We start from the raw sequence: 14,481 nt of genomic DNA, 5'->3' as shown, positions 1-14,481 counted from the left end.
GGGATTAAGCGGCCATTGGGTAGCCTCTTCCAACTGCTGAGCCTGGACTGGTTAAAAGGGCTTGGCAGTAGGGTAATTACAAGGCCAGGAGGCCATATATGGTCATGAGGCCAAGTCTTCCTCAAGGATGAGGGAGCTGGACTCAAAGTCCCCTAAGAAACAGGACGGAGAGACTTCCCTAGTGGTCCAGTGGTTGAGAATCTGTCTGCCAAAGCAGGGGACACAGGTTCAGTCCCTGGTCCAGGAAGATCCCCCCTGCCTCAGGGCAATTAAGCCCATGCACCTCAGCAACTGAAGCCTGCCTGCAGCAGTGAAGACCCAGTGCAGCCTAAAATTAAAAAAAAAAAAAAAAAAATTGGACTGAAGTTTAGGGTGCACTGACCAAGAGGGCATCTTTATTCCCAGAGTCTGGGGTCAGAGCAGCAAAGATATTGATGTTTCTGAAGCAGCCCTGAGTGCATCAATCTTTAGACGCCCATGAGCCTGGAGCTTGGGTTGTTTACTTTGGCAGAACCTCCCAGGACAATTTATTTTTATCAATAAAACTTGGAGACTGTTGAGCCAAGCAGCCACGTGGGGAGAAGCAGGTTCCCAGAGTCTGTGTCTCACTTCCCCCCCTTGTGAGGTGAAAGACCAGGAAATCGTGGCGGGAAAGGGGGGGCTGTAATGATCTGGGGTCAGTGTGTGCACAGCTGTCCTGACTCTTGTCTTGGATCTGAATGGACTCAGGACCAGTTACATAGGCGGTTTCCCACACTCAGATTTTCTCTTTCTTGCTCTGATCAGAACCTAGCCCCCTCAGTTTGGGGTGATGTTTATCAAGGGTTCTGACATTATCCTAAAAGAAGTAATTCACACTAAGGTGTAAATGACTGAGTGGCTTGGCTCATTGGTACCTGTGCAGATTTTCAATAAGGGCCTATTAAGGCAAGTGAAGGCTCCCAGAACATATGGAATAACTCCTTGATGGGTCAGGGCTTTGCTCTGTATTCCTGCATTGCATCCCCTTTTCTCACTTTAAAAATAAAAGGGTAGGGGGCAGAACATGGGCTCTGGCATCAACCTGACCCATGTACAAATCTTACTCCTTTATTTCTGATCTGTGTGATAACATAAATTGTGACCTAGAACACTTCAACTTCTCTGAGCCTCAGTTTCCCCAGGTGGGTGATAGGAATAATCAGTGACTCCTTCATTAGGTTGTTGAATTAAATAAAAAGATTTCTGAGCCCAGTAGCCTAGAGTAGGTCTTCAACAAATATCAATTCCCATTCCCTATTCCTTTCCTCAGACCTTGAAAAGCATGTTCTTAGAGGGTTGGGTCTGTGTCATGGACAGACTTGGCGAAATGTCATAGGAAGAATCCTGATTACATTGGAACCAGAGACCTGATTTCAGTACTGAGGGTGCTCTTGCCTTGGTGTGTGACTTTGGGCAAGTTGCTTACTCACTCTGGTCCCAAGTTCCTATCCTGTAATAACAGGAAAGTGATATGTCCTCCCATCAGGATTGGGGGAGTGGAGGTAAAGGAGATAATGCATGTGAAACAATTAACACAGGGCCTCCACTCCCCCCAAAAATCAATGCTCTCCTTAAATTAAAGAAAAAAAAATTTGGACTCAGTTTTCCTTCTCAAGAAAATGAGGATAGTGCCTCAGTAGCTCCCATCTCAAAAAGTGCCTCTGAGGCCACGTGAAATAATGTGACCATTGGGAATAAAGACCATTAGGAATTGGGTAGTGGACAGTGTTAATACTGCCATGAGATGTGGTGTGATGTTTTAACCTTCCTGGAGACCTCACTCTTGCTTCCTGGACGGTGGCCCATGGGATTGGGTCTGACAGTTCAGGGCATATGTATCTTTTCCTCCCTCCCTCCCTGCCTCCCTGCCTTCTCTCTCTCCTTTCCTTCCTCCACCTTCTTACTTCTCTCCCTTTATCCCTCCCTTTCTCTTTCTCTTTCCTTCTTTTTCCCTTGCTTTCTCCTCAGCCCTCCCTTCTTTCCTCCTTTCCTTCCATGAACAAAGTTATTAATGGGCCCCTGGCAGAGCAAGTTAATTTCTTTTATTATTTTATTTCCTAATTAGGTAAAAAGAACAAGCACCACACTAGCACTGGTGGCGCTGGTTCAGCATGGAGAACCTTGACCCGACCTCAGGGTAGATGAATTCAGACTTTAAAAAAATTAGCGCATTTCAGAATATTCAGTGAGCTCAGCAAATGTGAGTCTAGGCAAAGGAAGGAAAAATAAAAAACAAACAAAAAAAGAAAATCAGAGGAGAGGACAAGAAAGGAGGAAAGATTTAGTTGAGGTCATCTTTCCCTTTTCCTAAGAAGAGTGGGAGTCAGAGGCAGTCTAGAATCCTTTGATTGAACAATTCCATCACTGTGACCTCAGGTGGCCAAGAGAGGTGTAGCTGGTTCAAGAAGCCGTTTTGATTAAAAAAATAAAAATAAAAAACCACTGTTCATATTCTGGGAGCATTCTTTTGATAAGACAAACAACACCCTGCTGATATAAACTTACCAGTCATTTACACTTTAGCACGACTCACTTCAACTAGGTTTATCCTTTGATATTTAGCTGAAATCATTAGCTAGCCACCTGACCCTTCGAGTGAGCTCTCTAGAGGACGAAGGGGCTTATGTGGGTCCAGTGGCTGATGGAATAACCACTTTTATTTCCCTGTTTGTCCTCCTTCTCCTTTCCCCACTTTTTTCTCCTTGTTCTTTTCCTCTTCCTTCTTCTTCTTTGTAAGGGACATTTCTAAAACTTTTACCTTATATCTTAGTACTCTGAGATTACATCCATCCTGGAAGGCAGTCTCTTGCCCGATCTTCTCATCTCTAACAAGGGTAATGATGTCTTTAAAGTAGATAATTTTTAATAAAGCTATTCTGTAGATACTATAATAATGGATACATATCATTATGCAGCTGTCAAAACCCCTAGAATGTGCAACAACAAGAGTGAAGTCTGACATAAACCGTGGGCTTTGGGTGATGATGCACCAAAGTGGGTCCATTGATTGTAGCAAGCGTACCACTCTTGCGGGGGATGTTGATGGTGGGGGAGGTTGTCAAGGGGCAGGGAGATCTAAGAATGCTGTGTACCTCTTGCTCAATTTTGCTGTGAATCTAAAACTTCTCTAAAAAACAAAGTGTTGTTTTTGTTTTTTTTAAGTAGACAGTTCCAAATAAACCTGTTTGGACCTTGGTAGGGAAACTCAGGTTTTCTTTTGCTCTTTTCATCTACATCCTTTCCTGCCTCCCCTCAGGAGGAGTAGATTGAGATAGGAGCAGGATTTGAAGCCCAGTCCAGCTCCCTGCCAGTGGTGGACAAGTCTCCTCCCCTCTGGGAGCCTCAGTTTCCCCATCTGGCAAAGACATGGAGCTGTGGGAGGATGCCACAGAACACCTGATAAGATAAACAACACCCAACTGGTTATTCCATCAGTTGCTAGTGTATTACTGTTCCGGTGGGTCACTGATCTCTTGTCTTTCAGAGGCGAATCCGGAGCTGGGAAAACAGAAAACACCAAGAAAGTCATCCAGTACCTGGCCATGGTGGCCTCCTCCCACAAGGGCAAGAAGGATACAAGCATCACGGTGAGTGGCAGCCCCTGTCGTCTGGCCACAGCTTGGCAGATGGGCCTCGGGCTCGAGGGCTGACCAGGTAGAGAGAGCACCACTGGGAAGGCCAGGGCTCCGCGTTATAAGGACTCAGGACTGTGTTTCCCTGTCCCTCCCCTGACAGATCACTGAAGGGACTTTTCTTCTTCCTGGGTGGTCCTGTTGGGTCTAGGCGATTCCTCACTTTGGCCAGGATCGTCTCCTGTTTTGTGAACTGGGAGGAGGAGTTTTGATTGACATCAAAGCTTCTCGCTTGCGGCATCACTGTCTTTTTGGACTGGATAGTTCTCTGTGGTGGGGCTGTCTTGTGCCCTGGAGGCTTTTTAGCAGCACCCCACTGGAGGCAGGTAGCAGCCCCTCCCCTGAGGTATGACGACCAAGAAAGTCAGGTGCCCTCTGGGGGGTGCAGTCACCCCTGATAGAGAGCCCTGCCTTAACTAAATCGCTGTAATTCCCTAGTGTTGAGGCATACCTGTCCTTCCTCCACACGTGCCTCCAATAGGAACCCCAGGGGATGGAAACATGGGTGTCACTCAGCATCTGAGTTTTGGTCCAGTGCCCTTGACTGAGCAGCTACTGTGTTCTAGGCACTGCTAGTATGGGGCCCATTGATGAGTCTGAGTTATTCTAAACACTGAACTTCCGGACTCATGGGACAGAGAGATCGTAAATCATCAAATAAGGACACAGTTCAATTAAAGAAAAGAAGAGCAGCTTTTTAGAATCTTCCCTTCCTGGGTCCATCCCTCTTTTCCTCCTTGATCTTAGCCTGGCCTCATCTATCTCAGTGGAGGCGACAAGCAATGGGGCTGCTGGAAGGACCTGCCAGCGCCTCACTCCAAAGGTTTGGGGCTGGGTGGGGGGGATGACAAAGTGGAGGCCTGAGGCAGGCTTGGGGTGTCACCAGTTCCTGCCGCTCTGGATCTAGCTTCTGGGGCTCAGAGGCGACACTGGAGAAGCCACAGAGACCAGCCTGTCTGGAGGCCCTTGGGGATCTGGGACGAGCCCCGGTTGTAGCTTGGGGAACTTTCCTGCCGCCAACAGGTGCAGGAAGCCCGAGATCCAGCATCCACACTGCCTCTGGCATGGTGTAAGGAACAAAGAGCCCCAGGGTTTACGTGGCGGCCAAACACTGCCTCCCACTGCCTTGCCTTTCCCTAGAATAGTAAAAGGAAGAAATAATACTAATGACGGATCTTTATCAAGCGTCTACTATGTGCCAGACACTTTTTTTCTCTGCGTGTGAGAAGGTATCTCAGACAGCGTCTCGTCAGATGTAGTTTTAAAGAGTGCACTTTGGTCCCAGCAATTTTAAAAAACCTTTGAAAATGTCTGAATCTCTTAAGAATTTAGAAAAGAAAGCAAGCGAAGCAGAGAGGAAATTGAATCCAAGAAAAGCTGCTGCTTTTCTCAGTTGGAGGATCTTGGAGAATCCAGGCTGTCTGGGGGCGGGGGGAAATTGAAATTGTATATTCTCCAGACCCTGATGTACATGTGATGGAAATAATACTGACGTTTGTTTTATACTGTATTGTTCAACCACAGCAAGGCCCATCTTTTGCCTACGTGAGTAACTGAGAGTGTTTTCCTGGTGTGGACGGGAGGCATGGAGTGTATTTAGATGTGCATGCCCCTGTTGCACCCACTGAGCCCGGTAGCTGACGGTAGACTGGGCTAGATCCCCGAACCTACAAACGCACTGAAATACCGTCCTGCGGGTGTCCGATGCCACCCGGCGGGGTGGGGCGTGTGGGCGCATCGCCACCCGCAGGACTCCCACCGGAATCCCCAGGGTTGTCCTCTAGCCTGGAATGGATTTTCCCCAGTTCAGAACGAACGTCGCCTTACCCTTCCCACCAAGGTGTCCACCACCGAGGTACCCCTGATTGGAAGGCCCTGGAGATGTCTGTCCTGTCTGGTTGAGCTTTTGAGGACCTTCTGGCCCTGAAGCTTTCCTGGCTTGATTGACAGTTAATGGCACCGCTGTGGCATGCCTTTGTCTCCGCGCCCTGCCATCATCCCTGAATTCCTCCCCCGAGGCCTGTTTCCTGTGCACCGGTGTGTCTTCCTCTGCATGTGTGTGCAGTGCGTGTCTGTCTTTGCATGCCGGTTGCTTGACCCAAGGCTCCAGAAACGGAAGTCTTGGGGTTCACGATGCACTAGCTTCGGTGGCACGGTAAGGCCCCAGCTATGCAACGCCCACCCAGGCCCTGCTCAAACCTCTGCATATACAAACTCATCTCTTAACGCAGAGCTTGGGGGGCTGGTGTACGGGTCCCAGCCTGAAAGAGACCCTCAGATCAAGAGGTCCTAGCGTGCCCTAGGGTCACACTCAGTCCATCTTAGTTAGACGTGGGCAGCAGCATCATGAGTGCATCAGAAGGAGAATCAGACTCCTTCTTTGGGATTTGCTCCTGTGTGACTTTGGCCAAGTCGCTTAACTTGTCTGGGTCACTGTCTCATCATCCATAAAATGAGTGGCTTGGATCAGATCTCCTGAGAAGGATCTTTTGGCCCCACCAGCTGGAACTCCTGTTCTAGAAAGGGGACTTTCTCGGGGGATACTGAGACCCCAAGTTTGTATTGACAAAAGTGACCCCTTTAGTCTTCTCCCCACTAGTCAAGCAAAGCCCTCCTTGTAAATTTCCACCATTCCCAATCATGGGGATTCCAGTGTGGCTGTGATTTTCAGAGAGATGACACTTCCTGTCCATCTTCTTTGGAATCTGCAAAGGAGGAGGGCTTGTGTGACTAATAAACACAGAAATAAGTAGTGGCTTCTTGTTCTGTTCCTTTAGGGACAGTCACCCACGGTGCCCTCCTGGTGCACAGCAGAGGGGGAAAAGCCATGCCCTCACCTTCTCTTTCTAGAATGTTTCCCAGGTTCTTTTTAGCCTAGTCCAGTTACCCTAAAAAAAAAAAAAAAAAAAAAAAAAAAAAAAACAGACAGGGGAACCAGCAGAGAAAACAGAAAACCCCTAGGACCCACACTTCCCAGCCTGGCCTGTAAGAGGAGCTGTCGGGAGAGCCGCTGGGCCAGTCTGCAGCTGCCGTGTTGCGGGGCTAGGCAAAGAGCAGCTCATTGCTTCCTGGCATGATTTACCTCATTGGCCCTTTCCTGCCACAATTAATCACGTGACCGCGTTTGTGCACAGGAGCCCCCTCAGAGGGGGCCAGTGGGCTGTGTACAGTCTCAGCTGTGTTTAACCTGATGAATGGAGCTCAGGCAACAACTCGCTTTGAGGCTTTGTTCTGCAGTTGGTTCAAAGTATTCCTGGTGGGTTTTTTGCATTCCTTATTTGTCTTCCCTAGGAGACTTCTGAAAACTGGTCCTGAGAAAGGAAAAATTGCAACTTTAAAAAATGCACTAAAGCCTTCATAAGTGTTGTAGCGGTCTAGCTTGAAGAAGGCTGCTTGTCAAACACCAGCAGCAGCAGGACTGCCATGTACAGTGGGGCAGGTTGTGCACTGCACAATTCCATGGATTCACTATGATGTCAATGACATCCCCGTGTTGTCAGTGCCAGAGTTCAGCATGTCCCATAGATGAGCAGGCCTTATCTTCTAGGGAACAGATGTCGCAGCTGTAACAGAGCTCATCCCTTTGCTTCTCTTCTGAAATCCTCGAGTAAATCTGGACATTAGCATTGGGGTCTCAGAGTGGATAGGTAATAGGACAGGAGAGAACCCATGGTTAAGGGCAGAGTTTTTTGACAACCTCTGTCCAGGGCAGAACCGTCAGTGCCTGCATCACCTTCTCTAATAACTGCATGTGAATGAATTTTAGGGTGAGCTGGAGAAGCAGCTTCTACAAGCAAACCCCATCCTGGAGGCTTTTGGCAATGCCAAAACGGTCAAGAACGACAACTCCTCCCGATTTGTAAGTGGTGAAGCTACATGAGTTTTCTGGAAAAGGCTTGGGTCCCCCGATGTCCCTTCCTGCCTTCTTGAGAACTCAGAGTGCATGTGTGTGCACGGGGTATCTGAGGCTTAAGGGATGGAGGTGTGCGTTGCATTTCGCTCTGTGACTCCAGTCCTGTCTTAAACTGACCACCCTGTGAGTGTTCCAACCTCTCACTCCCTCATTCATTCATTCACTATTCATGTGACAAATATTAATTGAGCACCTGCTGTATACTCAGCTCCCTATTAGAATTTGACATTCATAATTCATTCAATAAACATTTATTGAGCATTGAGCACCTAGTATACAAGTGCTAGACACTTGTATACAATACTCATTCATTTATTCAGCAAAACATGCATTGAGCACCTACTGTGTACTGAGAACTTGCAAGTTTCAACATATTTATTAAGCACTTGTTGTATACATCCATACAGGCATTTTTATACACATCATTCTCTCTCTTCATTTATTTGGATCATTTTTATTAAGTACCTACTGTATATCAGATCTTGAACTGGACTCAGAATCACAGCAAACAATTCAGACATGGTTCCAGTCTTCACAAAGGCCAATAGTCAGTGAGGCAGAACTTCCCACACCAGTTTTCCCAGGCTTCATGGGCCCCTCCCCTTTCTCACTTGAGCCTAACGGGGTCAGGGGAACCCTGAACTTGGGTGGTTGATGATACTTAGACAATAATCATTTTGTTGTACAGAAGAAGTGGGATCTCTGTAGGAGACTAAGAAAGATAATTGCATGAAGAAATTTATAGGAAAGATTGCATCTGAATTCCATTAATGAGGGGGACCATGCTGATTTGTGGGTGCCCCTCCGAATGCTCCCTGATTTCTCTCGCCCTACTTTCCTGCTGCATGGGGTTGAGGGACGAGGCTGGGGACCCCACTGTGAACTGTGTTTTCCTGTTGGCAGGGCAAATTCATCCGCATCAACTTCGATGTCACGGGTTACATCGTGGGAGCCAACATTGAGACATGTATCCTTTGCTGAGCCTGGGCCACCTGGGATCCCCACCCAGGCACCACCCACCTCCTGCCCAGAGCCCCCAGGGGGCCTGAAAGGCACAAGAGCCACCTCTCTCTCCAGCACTTGGGTGCCGTCCAGAACACCTCTTCCTTGGGGTTGCTTTCACTTAAGAGCAAACCTTGTAGTGTGGTGGTCCCTCGGTTTGGGGACCTCAAGCAGCCTGTATTTGATTCTGGGTGGACCTCTCACTAGATGAGTGATCTTGGGCTAATTACTTAACCTCTCTGTGCCTCATCAGTGAAATGGGGATGCTAATAATACCTGCCTCAAGTGAACTGATTCATGTAATGCTCTTAGAGGACTTCCCTGGTGGCTCATTGGTAAAGAATCCACCTGCAAGGCAGGAGACATAGGTTTGATCCCTGGGTCAGGAAGATCCCCTGGAGAAAGGAATGGCAACCCACTCCAGTCTTCTTGCCTGGAGAATCCCATGGACAGAGGAGCCTGGCAGGTTACAGTCCATGGGGTTGCAAAAGAGTTGGACAAGACTGAGCAGCTAATACACTAAAGCTTTTAGAATCATGACAGAATAAAGGCTAGTTAAGTATTGGCTAGAGCTTCCCTGGTGGCTCAGATGGTAAAGAATCTGCCTGCAATGTGAGAGACCTGGGTTTGATTCCTGGGTCAGCAAGATCCCCCGGAGAAGGAAATGACCACCCACTTATCCACAAGTACTTCACTTCATCCTTATCGAGCCAGGGTTCAAGGCCAAGCCCAGACCTCTTGTCCTTCTTAGGAACAGAGCAGCTCCAGCCCACAAATAGGATGTCAGTGGAAATAGAACTCTCCCAGAGGAACTGCCTGCTTCTGGCAAAGAAAACCGGAAGCTGTTTCTGTAAATCTAAGGAATCAGAATTCCACCAGCCCACCAGTGCCCACTCATGCATCCCAGTGGGGGCTCAGGCTATGGCTGGGGTCACCTGACCATGCATCATCCCCACCTCCCCAGAGCTGGGCCAGGACTTAATGAGATAGAGCAGAACACATACTAGTCTCCAGTGGGGGATAAAGAGACCATGAAGAGCCTTGTGTAGGCTCAGAACAGGCACGGCCACCAGCTGAGTTCAGTTTTCCGAAGTTTCTGGATTCAGGAATTACAGATGAGTTTGTGGCCCTAGCCACTCCCTTCTCCTGAGGATCTTCCCAACCCAGGGATTGAACCCTGGTCTCCTGCATTGCAAGCAGATTCTTAACCATCTGAGACACCAGGCAAGTCCACAATTATGAGGCCTTGAGGAGATAAATTAGTGCCCATGACCTGACATAACAAAGCAGGGAGGACACAGTCTAAACCAGTGGATCTGAGGACACAGAGAAGAAATGATTATTCATTCTTTGGTGGTTAGCATCTTGGCAGATTTTTAGTCAAGTAGAACCTAGTGCGGGAAATTCACCTGGTATGACAACCCAGCCACCCGTGTGGCTCCCACCATCCCCATGCCCCCATGGTCTCCACCTCTCCCCCCACAGCAGAACGGCTCTCCTTAGATTAATCAGTGGGCGCGTTTACAATATCCTGAGGCTCGGTTGCTAGTCAGCTGAGTCAAGGTCACTCAGTCAGCCAGAACTGGCACCCAGCTCTCTGAAGCCCAGCCCCTCGGCTGAGGTAGTTTCGGCCACTGCAAACACTTGGCTTCGCGCTTCCTAACTGTGTCCTCCTGGGAAATGAGTCTTCCCCGAGCTTCCCTGGGCCTCGATTTCCCCTGTATTGAAAATGCCAACAATATTCACTCTTAGTTCCTAGAATAGTTTGTGAGGTTTAAATGAGACAATGGAAAAATGGTACAGATGAACCTACTTCCAGGGCAGGAATAGAGATGCAGACAGAGAATGGACAGGTGGACACAGTGGGGGAGAAGAGAGGGTGGGACAAATTGGGAGATTGGGATTGACATATACACACCACCATGTGTAAAATAGGCAGCTAATGGGAACCTGCTGTAAGGCACAGAGAGCTCAGCTCAGTGCCCTGTGAAGAGCCGAGGTGGGTGGGAAGAAGAGCCAAGAGAGAAGAGATATATGTATACTTATAGCTGATTCACTTCGTTGTATAGCAGAAACGAACTCAATATTGTAAAAGCAATTGTATTCCAAGAAAGGAAAGCAAACGAGAAAATGCATGTCAACGTTCAGCACAGGGATTAACAGACCATAGAGGATGTAATAATTTTTACTCTGTAATATCTAAAGACAGTTCACTGTACAGAAGAGAATTTGGTGATGGATGTTGGGGAAACGTCTCATTCATGCCCCTCCCAGAAGTCTTCCATCCTGGAGTCTCTTGACTCCTGTCTTTTTATACTTTTTTAACCCCCTTTGTTCCTCTCATTTCTCTCTGGCACTGGGACCAGCCAGCAGCACCTAGTGGTCTCATTTTGGATCTATGAGCCAGAACTGGAAGGTCAGCTCATGTGGACCAATGGGTTGATCTGCCTCAGCAATCAGAGTCCTCAAAACTCTCCAGGGAGCTTCTCCCAGGTTCTGGAGATTTCCCCTCCAGCAGTTGATGTGCCAGGGCTTGGGGAGGAAGGTCATCTCCCTGCAAGAGAAGCATGTGTGGTATCCCTGGAATTAATTCTGTATTGTTCTTGTTCAGTAGCTCAGTCATATCCAACTCTTTGTGACCCCATAGACTGAAGCACTCCAGGCTCCCCTGTCCTTCACTATCTCCTGGAGTTTGCTCAAATTCATGTCCATTGAATTGGTGATGCCATCTAACCGTCTCATTCTCTGTTGCTCCCTTCTCCTCCTGCCCTCCATCTTTCCCAATATCAGGGTCTTTTCCAGTGAGTCGACTCTTCACATCAGGTGGCCAAAGTATTGGAGCTCCAGCTTCAGCATCTGTCCTTCCCATGAATATTCAGGGTTGGTTTCCTTTGGGATTGACTGGTTTGATCTCCTTGCTGTCCAAGGGACTCTGAAGAGTCTTCTCCAGCATGGCAGTTCTAGAATTCTTAACTCCTCTCAAACCAGATCTGCTGGAAAAGTCACGTGCGATTCGCCAAGCCCGAGACGAGAGGACCTTCCATATCTTTTACTATCTGATTGCTGGAGCCAAGGAGAAGATGCGAAGTAAGTGATTAGCAAGGACGTGTGCTGGGAGACCTTAGCCCTCCATTCCGACATTTTCCAGGGTTAATCGATAACTATTAAAACAGAGTCTGGGATTGTGCCAGGGAAAGAGTTACACATCTCTGGGCAGCATCTCCTCATCTCCTTTGAGTGAGTGAGTGGGGCTTCTGTCAGTCATCTTCATTTACTGAGCATTTACTGTATGGCATAGCAGATGTCAGTTTCAGTTAGGCATGAAATAATTAACTAATTAATAATTAGACTGGATGACGGCAAGTCCAAATAGACACAATCTGTGTCTTCTAGGAGGGGACAATTGCCAGGTACTTGCCTGGTGGCGCAGTGGATAAGAATCTGCCTGCCAATGCAGGGGGCCCAGGTTCGTTCCCTGATCTGGGAAGATCTCATATGCCGTGGAGCAACTAAACCAGTGCTCTGCAACAAAAGCAGCCACCACAATGAGAAGCTGGTGCATCACAACAAAGAGTAGCCCCTGCTCCTGCAACTAGAGAAAGCCCACACACAGCTGCAAAGACCCAGTACAGCCAAAAGTAAATTAAATAAATAATTTTAAAAAGACAGTCGCCATATTTGCAAGTTTATAAAACTTGCAGGTATTTAAGATGCATTCTGAGTTCATAAGGAATTTTGTAGTGGAACCAAGCACTTTTTGTTATACCTGTTTTGAAAGTAACTTTGAAGTGGCCTTTTCGAAGGGCCAGGTCAACTATATTTTTCTATAACGAACCAGATAGTAAATCTCTTAGGCTGTGTAGGCCACATGGTTTTTGTCACAGCCACTCAGCTCTGCCTTTGTAAATGCAGAAGCAGTCGTAGGCAATGCTAGACCAGTGGGCATAGCTGTATTACAGTAGAATTTTACTTATAAAAATAGGAATACGCACTGTGCTGTAGTTTGCTGCTCTCTGTTGTAGGAAAAACAATTTTCACACAGAAACACTATACTGTATGCCAGGATCCTGTAGGAAATTACATATGTTCTAGGCATGCAGAAGAATTCATCTTTACTAACTTACAAGAATATATAAAATTCTGAAAAAAGGAACATACCTGTCAATATAGGTACATAGTATGCTCTACATTATAGTAATAAGTTTAAACCCTAAATTTTAGGAGAACAGTACAAATTTTGCTTCCCATCAGTTTTGTGACCTGGGGTAAGTTATTTTGCTTAGAAAATTACCAAAAGTATGAGTGTACTGGTACCTTTGCTGTGATGAGGTGTATTGTAACCTTCCACCACTAGAGGGAGCAGCATTCATGATTTGATCTTGATACTTGGCATCTGGAGCAATTTTGGGTAAAAGTGGGGAGTGGAATGGATGTTACACAGTGGCAAATAGGTAAACTAGCTGTTACAGCACACATGCTGTGGGGTGGCCCAGAGAGAAATGTTTATATTTTCCTTCCATCTCTGTGCCACCAAAGTCAACAGTCTGGTTGTTTGGGAATGGGTTCAAGTTTTGTGCTCTGCCTCCAGTCTTCCAGAAATAGAGCAGGGATAAGGCTAACTAAAATTCCTAGGAACCACTTGTATACTTGATGATAGGTTTGAGAAGAGGTTAGGGTTTTAGAGAGAATTGAATATTTTAAAAGATATCCTCGGTCTGGATAATGAAATCTTGGCAAAGACTCAGATCCTTGTGACTTTAATCAAGCATTTCAGTTAATCCAAAGGCTTGAGTTAACTGGCATCTTGGGTCAATTTAACCTTGACTTTATCAAGTAGCTTCCAAGTGACTTGACCCATGAAAGCCCTTTGCTTAAAATGTAAAGCATCTTGCTGAATTCCCTCCAAAAGTATAATCAAATCCAGCCTAATTAGCGATTGATCTGGAAGAGGACACTTGATATGTTGGAGTTTGTCATAAAAGCAAATGGTGTAAGAAAAAAGAGAATAAATTATAAATTTGAAGGAGAAAGGGGTGAATAACAACAAAGGAATGTAACTACAGAATACAGCTTTATAGAGAACAATATTTAATAAATGTCATGAGCAGAGAGTTGGCAAATGTTTTTACTAAAGGGCCAAATAGTCCGTATAGATTTTGAGAATCGCATGGTTTTTATTGCAGCTACTCAACACTGGCTGCCATTGTAGCGTGAAAGCAGCCCTAGACAATAGACAAGGAAATGGGGGTGCCTGTGTTTCAATAAAACTTTATTTATAAAGACAACCAGCAGACCAGATATGCCAACCCCTGATATAAGCCTTATCTATTATTACAGGGGCTTCCTAGGTGGTACTGGTCATAAAGAACTCTCCTGCCAGTGCAGGAAACATAAGAGACACGGGTTCAGTCCCTGGGTCAGGAAGATCTCTGGAGCAGGAAATAGCAACCCACTCCAGTATTTTTTCATGAAGAAGCCCATGGACAGAAAAGCTTGGAGGGCTACAGTCCATGGGGTCACAAAGAGCTGGGCATGACTGAAGTAACCTGGCACACAGTGATTGCTAGAAATAGTTTGAGAAGAGGGAGGATGTTGTAAGAGCACTAAATCTTTTTCTATCATAGCAGGAAGTGAATGGGCAGTATCTAACCCATATCTAGAAGTAGCCATTAATATGATATATAAGTATAGTATATAGTAAGCCTATTATATAGAGAAAGAGTGATAACTACCAGGAAAAAACAGTTAAAAGAGATAAAAAGAAGTTACTGTAGGTAACTACCATAGGTAGGAGTTGGAGAAAGGATGGGACAAGCAATGGTATTTTTATTATAAACCTTTTGATACTAATTTATTTTTTTCTCATGAAGTATTTGTTAAGTTTAACGTGTTTTATAAGGATAGGACAAAATC

General features: G+C 46.4%; 1 protein-coding gene across 3 annotated transcripts in view; it reads left to right on the top strand.

Annotated features, from left to right (window-relative positions):
• Positions 1-14,481, top strand: part of MYH11 (myosin heavy chain 11) — a 125,928-nt gene that overhangs the window by 55,889 nt on the left and 55,558 nt on the right. For 2 of the 3 annotated variants that reach the window (XM_065924382.1, XM_065924384.1), the window contains exons 5-9: positions 3,506-3,608; positions 5,178-5,198; positions 7,420-7,512; positions 8,470-8,533; positions 11,557-11,655. In XM_065924382.1, coding sequence (XP_065780454.1) covers positions 3,506-3,608; positions 5,178-5,198; positions 7,420-7,512; positions 8,470-8,533; positions 11,557-11,655 — 380 coding nt within the window. The remainder of the gene's footprint in view (positions 1-3,505; positions 3,609-5,177; positions 5,199-7,419; positions 7,513-8,469; positions 8,534-11,556; positions 11,656-14,481) is intronic. The other variant, XM_065924383.1, reaches the window with a different exon arrangement.

This window comes from Muntiacus reevesi, chromosome 2 (genome assembly GCF_963930625.1).
Source record: "Muntiacus reevesi chromosome 2, mMunRee1.1, whole genome shotgun sequence".
Lineage (NCBI taxonomy): Eukaryota > Metazoa > Chordata > Mammalia > Artiodactyla > Cervidae > Muntiacus > Muntiacus reevesi.
The sequence above is the reverse complement of the archived record's forward strand: the minus strand, read 5'-3'. Positions and strand labels throughout refer to the sequence as shown.